At 45.5% G+C, this 8049-nt stretch overlaps 1 protein-coding gene across 1 annotated transcript; it reads left to right on the top strand.

Annotated features, from left to right (window-relative positions):
* The first annotated feature begins 6334 nt into the window (after positions 1-6334).
* On the top strand, positions 6335-7785 carry LOC123067998 (serine/threonine-protein phosphatase 7 long form homolog). Its single transcript, XM_044490535.1, has 4 exons — positions 6335-6421; positions 6504-7106; positions 7181-7462; positions 7546-7785. The coding sequence occupies exons 1-4, from the start codon at positions 6335-6337 to the stop codon at positions 7753-7755; spliced, it is 1182 nt and encodes a 393-aa protein (XP_044346470.1). The 3' UTR covers positions 7756-7785.
* The last annotated feature ends 264 nt before the right edge of the window (positions 7786-8049 follow it).

Raw genomic sequence — 8049 nt, forward strand, 5'->3', positions numbered from 1 at the left:
CGCAACAAACGACCTGCCGAAGCTTCCCCCGAAGCTACCCCGCCATCTCAGCGGAGAAGCAGCGTGGCTTCCACCGAGCTGCTTCAGCCGGAGAATGTCTTGAAGGCTCCTGCCAGCTATCCCGTGGATGCTATCACGGGGGCTCAAAATTGCCACCTTATGACGCGATGGATGAATTCGAAGGTCAAGGCGGCTGTTGGCTCTGTTTATCCTACTGAAAAAGGCGCAACTTTTCACTGCCGGCCGATTCCAGAAGGATATGCCAGGGTGATGGTGGATGAAATAACGGAGGGATTTGAGGACCTCCAGCTTGACTACCCTACCGGTGAAGGGGAGACTAGGCTAGGTTCTGCTCTGAAGACTCCATGTCTATGGCGGAAGGAGCTCATCAACCTTCTGAACTGGACGCCTCCGCCTCCTCCTCCTCCGGTGAGTCAGGGCACTCTACCTCCTCCACCGCCTCCTCCTCCGGCGAGTGTCGACCAGGGCACTGGGCCTCCTTCTCCGGCGGGTGGCGGCACTTCGCCTCCTTCTCCGCCTGCGCCGGCGCGCCCGAGCAGCCAGCAGCCTCCTCCTTCTCCGACGCGTGGTGGCACTCCGCCTCCTTCTTCGCCTGCGCCGGCGTGCCCGAGCAACCAGCAGCCTCCTCCTTCTCCGGCGCGTGATGGCACTCCGCCTCCTTCTCCGCTTGCGCCGGCACGCCCGAGTAGCCAGCACCTTCCTCCTTCTCCGCCTCGCCAACAAGGGCGGAAGAGACCCGCCGCCGCCCCGGCTGCTCCGGCGCGTCGTAGTCCTTCTCCTCCGCCTCGTAAGCAAGCACGAAAGAAGACAGGCGCCACAGCCGCTCCGTCTGCTCCGGCGTCTAGCAGTACAGCTAGCAGAGGCGGGAGGCAATACAGATACGGTCCACCTCTCAAGCCTCTAGAGAAGTTACCGTACGAGAGGACCGAGGAGGAAAACGAGACGATCGTGCGGGCCCACGTGAAGGACTTCTTTGAAGGGGTGAAAGCAAAGAGACATCCACCTCCGGAGGAGAAGGTAGATCCGGTGAAAGCAAAGCGCACTATCGATGCCCTGAGGAAACCACCAAAGTCTCCGCCGAGAAGCAACTATCAGCGCATTACTGAACAGACATATCTCGAAGGCCAGCGGTCAGGAAGTACTGTCAGTGATAAAAGGTTAAAAGAACGAGCAGCTGGGAAAAAAATTGCCCAGCTCGGCGAACAAGCACAGCAATCGTGCCCCCCGCTCAATGTGTCTAATGCTCCGGGGACGGTGGCCGGTTATGGCAATCTTGGAGATTACCTGCCTGACGATCAACTTCCTGATTTCTTGGAGGTGGACGAACACAAATACGAGTACGGGAAGCCTCTCGTCAAAGATGAAAAATCTCTGACAACTATGGTGTGAAGATTCCATAATTGGTACATGAAAACCTATAGAGAGTCTGGGGGGACGAATGCTTTGTATCTGAATATTAAAGAGGAGCACGACCTCGTTGCAGCTGATCTGTTGACTGTTCCATTTGATGAGTTCTTCGCGTTCTTCAATCAAAAGGCCCTCGATAAACTAATGGTCTTTTGCTATTGTCTGTAAGTACTATTTCTGTCATTAAGTCTCTATATATAGCTCGGCTCTTTCATTGCATGTATTTATAATTAATTATCCTCACTATATTATGCAAATTGAAGATCGTCGAGTGCAAAAAACAAGAAATGTATTATATTGGGTTCATTAACACAAATATCATAGATGAATTTCTGGTTAAAAAGCACCCCGCAGAGGCCGAGGCGAACTTGCTACAATCGTTGATCAAAAATCAAAACAAAGATTTAATACTCTTTCCTTATAACTCCCAGTGAGTGTTACTGTCGTGTGCATATTCAGTTTCCCTTATTAATCGAGCGAGGTTATAGTAATGTAATTGATGAGTTATGCATGCGTGCGCAGATTCCACTATGTTCTTCTAGAGATTAAGCTTGAGCGGGAAGTAGTAAACGTCTTAGACTCGAGACGAAAAGATCCCCGAACCTATGCAGACATGACTAAAATACTCAACAAGTAAGTTCAATCGATCATTTATCGCACCATATCGGCAACTTTTTGTTCATTTCCTGATATCTCAAGTAATAATATTTATTTTCTTTGTCTTGCAGGGTTTGGAAACAGTTCACCGCAGAAGTTCCGGGACTGCCGAAGGAGCTGCGATATACATACCCGAAAGTAAGTACTACTAGCTAGCTAGTTGCGCGCATCTCTCGTTGATTCTATAGCGGTACTTTCATCAATGTCATTTATAATGCTTCATTGTCAGTTTGATTGACCTCTATTTCTCATAAAGTGCTTGTGGCAGGAACAAGGGAATGATTTCCGTGAATACTACATGTGCGAGTTCATCTACAACGCGACTTTGAAAAATAAGCGGGGCTACTCTAAAAAATAATATAAAGTGCGTAAGCAATAATATCACAATTTCATTTTATTACACCATCATTTCTGTTGAGTTTCATTCATATATGTATTAACCCCCTTCTTCAAATTAGACGTGGCAGATGTGGGATGAACTCGTAGAACAAGATCGCATGAAAGCAATTCAAGAGGAATTGGCGGCATTCTTTCTTGACCACGTCATCAATAAAGCCGGAGAATATCATGTGGAAATTGATTTCAATTGCTAGGGGATTGTAAGAGGTTTTACATATTGTATATGTATGTAGCCAGTAGCGTCGGATAGATAATACGAAAACTTGTTGTTCGACCAATCTCTCGGAGAAGGAGAGGTCAATCGATCACTTCTCTCGGTATGCATGACGAATTTCTGTACTTAATGGTTCCCTTCATTTTTTACTAGCTAGCATGTCGAGGGCCTCTCTATGTACAGTACGTAGCGTCGACCAAGCACGGACATAAGAGAAGACACTTCTCTCTATTAATTAGCTAGCTAACACAATATATGAAACACCTAAATTAACCCCCCAAAACCCCCAACCCCCCCCCCCTTCAAAAAAAAAACAAAACCACGGCCACTGAAATGCTGACGCGCGGATGCCTTTTGGTCCCGGTTGGTGCCACCAACCGGGACCAAAGGCCCTCCTGCCTGGGCTCGGCGCACCGGCCACGTGGAGGCACATCTATCCCGGTTCGTGTTAGAACCGGGACTAAAGGGGGGAGACATTAGTAACGACTCAACCGGGACTAAAGGCCCTTACGAACCGGGACTGATGCCCCCTTTTCTACTAGTGGCCTGTCCTGGTTCTCCCCAAAGGCAAGTGCATGGCTAGCAGAATACGTGAGAATAATGATGAGCAGAATATACATTGCTTAATGCCCCAATAATCTGTTAAAACAAGACTGCCATGCAATAAACGTGACCTTAATATACTTAAACTGATCTAAGGGATAAAACAGAGTTAAGGTATCCTTTTGGTAACCTTTCCAAAAAAAATCCTTCATAGCTTTACATCAAAAGATTAGTTGAACTACCTCAAAAAGTCAAAACAATTGCCACGACCAGAAGGATTACACTAATAATCTGAAACCGCGAGCTAAAGCTGATATACCACATCACTAAATCCTGTGGATGGCAAGTTCTGCAGTTAATTGCATTGAAGCTTCCGATGCAAGATGATTGTTCATACTCCCTCCGTCCGAAAATACTTGTTATCAAAATGGACAAAAAGGGATGTATCTAGAACTAAAATACATCTAGATACATCCACTTTTATTCATTTTGATGACAAGTATTTTCGGACGGAGGGAGTACCAGATAGTATCTCCATCGTTGTCTATATGCATTTTGGTTCAAATAGGAAGATACGGAACCTTGGTAGTTGCTGCAATACACAATGGCCAGAAGGTGGTTCCTTTCCTTACAGTAAACAGAACAACATTTTTCATCTTGAAAAATAATATGTGCAGGTACTATTCCGTAAGATGGTGCTTGTTCAGTCTTTTGTTTACCTGATGGATTACTTCCTGGTCGATGAAATCTATGCTCTTACCATTATTAAAAGAAAAAGGATAAGACTTGTACTCTTAGAACTACTCGGAATCACCAAGTTCCTTTTCATATTACCCTAAAAACAGAGTTAGAACTTTGTATATCTAATACCTCTACTTAAAAAGGCATTTCAAGTACTCACAAAACCTGCCAACACCAATACATTGATACTTTCAGCAGTAGACAATCACGTCTTCAAATCATAGTAGAACTGTATCGTGAATCAATCAGCTAGCTCCTCTGTACTTGTCTATCTTTGGACACCACTTTTCGAGATATGTGCATGGCGGGAATAGTTTACGGGAGATGGCAAATAAATATGCATGGCGTCAATAGTTTAGTGAAGGTTAGAAGCCCTACATTGCTAAAATAAGCCTCCTTGATGCTTACATCATAGGTAGTAAAAAAGTATTGTTGCATGTATACAAACAGTGTTCATCATTGTTTATTGCCTCGTTTTGTGCGTCAGCTCTCTCCCCAAGACTTGCATTGAGTAGGCTCAAAGAATCGCGCACAAGCGATTCACAACAAGGGCATCTCATTTTGATCTTGACATTTTTAAAACACATCTGCTTGTCACAAGCTTTGAAGCTAATTGTTTGTAGTTGCTGGTATATCTAGAACTCCTATCTCTTTTAACCCTTTTCTCTTCTTCTTTTTTGCCTTTTTCCTATATAGGTTGATGTCCTACTGACCATGCGTCCAATAAAAAACAAGAAAAATGTTAGAAAATTATTGTTTGCGACATGACATCAGTACAGATGCTCACAGGCATCAATGGATACTTTGTATAATTTGTACACAAGTTTTAGAGTCTGGGCGACAAGTTTGAGAAGGTTCTTTTGTCATGATATTTTTACAATAGTCACAGTGAATTCTTCTTTTTCTTATATATCCAGATTATGCTCATAGAGACGTGTGCAAAAGTGCTACAGTATCTAAAGACATGTGCCAGCCCAGGTATCCAGTCGTGGTTCCTTGGATGCATTGCATGTCCACACTTCAAGTATACTGGTCCATGACAGCGTGCCTTCTTAGATTCAGTGGCGATCAATTTGTTCTTGCTTTTCTCTAGAGCTGCAGATCGATAAAACATACGTGGATCCTAGCTAGCTGATACATCTGACTCGACACGTTGTCTTCCCTTCTCTCCTCGTCTCTTGTCCAATTCCTGCAATCACCACCAACGTGCAGACCTTTGATCATCCAACGGACGGAACGACGCAATTCGCTGGGGCCCCCGTCGAGGGAGTAGATAAGTATTTATATGTGCATACAGCGGCCTGTAGATCGGGCAAATGAGTCCGTGCCGGAGTCCCTGACAAGGACAAAATTACTGTTCTGACCCTTAAGGCAAACTAAATCCCGATTTAACCTCGTTCCAATTTTTTTTTCGTTTCTGACCTTTTTCGGTGACGCCAAGGTCCCTGGCGTCTGGGTTACGAAGCAGACGCCACGGTCCCTGGCGTCTGGCCCCTGGCCCGCACTGCCCGCCTGCCCGTTGACCTGCTGACGTGGCAAAGGGGCCAGACGCCAGGGTCCCTGGCGTCTGGCCCCGGTAAGTGGATAACCGCGCGGGCCAGCCCACCCATCCCCATCTTTCTCCTGGCGGCGCACGACGAACAGAGGGCTCTGTTCTTCGCCCCTTCTCTCCCTCCCACCACCACCCCCTTGATCTACTCCATCAACCCCTCAAACTCACAGATCGGACCCCCCCAAGCTTCTTTGAGGTATTCTCCCCCATTCCCTCCAATTTTTTTTTGTTTTCCCCTCTTTGGTTGGATGCATTATTCAACACTAGGTGATGTTAGATGAGTAGATGGTTTCTTATTTTTAGAAAATTTTGTGTAGTTGATAGATGATTAGGTATGCAGTAGATGATGTGTAGTTGAACATGTAGGTAAAATCAATTCGGTTTTGTGTATATGTTGTCCATAGGATTTTTTTTTGAATTAAGAGGGGTGATGAATATATGATTTGTGTATGTAAAATAGACTTTGGCATACTATATTTGGTTTGATAGATGATGTGTGTATGTGTAGATAATCCTATTGTTGGCATACTATTGTTGGCAAAAAATTTTATGCAAAAGAGATGATGAAATTTTCTTATTGTGTGTGACATGATTTGTTCAATAGAATGGCGGATGATGATAATGAAATATATTTGATGGTGAAATTTGGTACTCTAGATGATATGTTTGCATATGTAGAAGAAAGAAATGATGTGGTTATGTTTGAGAAGAATGGTGTTTTCATATGGAATAAACTTGGAGAAGGAAATTGTTTGATATTGTTCATGTATTCATAGATGTTTGTGAAATTTTTTTGTCGGATGGCGGATGGTGATGGACCTTGGTATGACGGATTAATGGATGAGTGGGATAAGGAGCATCGTGCTCGTGCCATTGAAAATGGACAGGTAAGAAGCAAGACTGGGTCAATTTTCATTGTTTCTCATTTGTGTTCTTGTATTGATTATTAAAACATCACTTTATTTGCAGGTTGTAGTTGCTATGCGCATGAGGGGTCATTCCGCTGATGACTTTGATTACGACCCGCGGTATGAGCCTTACATTCGGAGATTGGGTCTTCTCCCATTCGTGTTGCAGTTTAAGCGACGCGCTCCGCCGGTGAACCACGCGGCGCTGACCGCACTTGTGGATCGTTGGAGGCCGGAGACTCACTCCTTCCACCTTCCATGTGGGGAGATGACGATGACCCTACAGGACATGGCTATGATAAGCGGCCTTCCTATCAATGGACAAGCTGTTACCGGTCGTGTCAGCGTGGGTAATTGGCGAGAACGGACTGCCGATTTAATTGGCGTTCAGCCCGAGGGCCCTCAGGAAGGCAAGGCCGATACAGCGAAAGTGAGGCATTCTTGGCTAAAACTGGTCAGAGGAAACACCAACCCGTGCCCTCAGGATGCCAATGACGTGGTTGTGCAGCAGTACGCGCGGGCCTATCTTTGGTATGTACTAACCAAGGTAGTCTTCTCAGATGCAACCGGGAACTCAGCCCTCTGGATGTTCTTGGAGCCACTTAATAACTGGGATACCCAGTATAGCTGGGGTTCGGCCGCACTAGCATACTTGTATCGTCAGGTAAGAGATATTTGCAACCAATTATTTTGCATTTGTCATGCGCCTCCATATCTAACATGTTTGTTTGATTGCAGCTTGACTTGGCGTGTCGGAGGAAGGGAGGTACATCCTCATTGTCTGGGTTTGTTTGGAGCCTATCCGTGTGGATGTGGGAGCGGATCCCGGTTGGACGGCCCGATTTGAAGAACCCCCTCATGGCAAACCCACGGGGTAATCATGACGGGTTGCATGATGATGATCCATATCGGCGCCCTACGCTTGCTTACTATTGGGAACAAGTGACAGTGTACACAGGAAGCTCGCATGTGCGATACAAGTGCTATATGAACGAGCTGGACACCTTGACTGCTGAGCAGGTTATGAGAAGTTCGATGAGATAAAATTTAGTCAAGAATGAAACTTATGTATGTAGCTAACAATGTATCTCTTTGTTTTGCAGGTACATTGGTTGCCTTATGTGGAAGATCGTGACTTTGATCTTAATGAGATGTGCACGCGTGATAGCCATCTTTGGCGGGCGAGGTGCCCAATGATATGCTTCTTCGCAGTCGAGTGGCACTTTGTAGACCGTGTGGCAAGACAATTTGGAAAAAGACAAGGTATTCCAATTGAGGAGAGCAAGGAGGAAATGCTATCTCTGCATCGGTAAGCAAGCATGCCTTGAGTATGTAGTAGAGCATTGAATAAGTCAGTGTTTGCTAATGCTTTGTCCCGTGCATCATTTGTAGGTTCGATCGAAGGAACAATCAAGATATATCGGATTGGGCAAACAAACACCGTGCGTGGATAGAAATTTGGAATCAAAGAGATACGTTAGTGCAATCAGAGAATAGACCTCACAATCAGTCAGCATATCAGAAGTATCAAGTGTGGTATGCGGATCGTTACCGGTTAAAGCTGAAGCCAGGTTGGACTCACGAGGAGTGGTCGGAGTTGGTGTCTG

The sequence above is a fragment of the Triticum aestivum genome, chromosome 3B (assembly GCF_018294505.1).
Source record: "Triticum aestivum cultivar Chinese Spring chromosome 3B, IWGSC CS RefSeq v2.1, whole genome shotgun sequence".
Lineage (NCBI taxonomy): Eukaryota > Viridiplantae > Streptophyta > Magnoliopsida > Poales > Poaceae > Triticum > Triticum aestivum.

Coding starts and splice junctions, on each gene's coding strand:
- LOC123067998 (XM_044490535.1), top strand. CDS start 6,335: ATGGCGGATGGTGATGGACCTTGGTATGACGGATTAATGGATGAGTGG. Junction 6,422..6,503: donor GTGCCATTGAAAATGGACAG/GTAAGAAGCAAG, acceptor CTTTATTTGCAG/GTTGTAGTTGCTATGCGCAT. Junction 7,107..7,180: donor TAGCATACTTGTATCGTCAG/GTAAGAGATATT, acceptor GTTTGATTGCAG/CTTGACTTGGCGTGTCGGAG.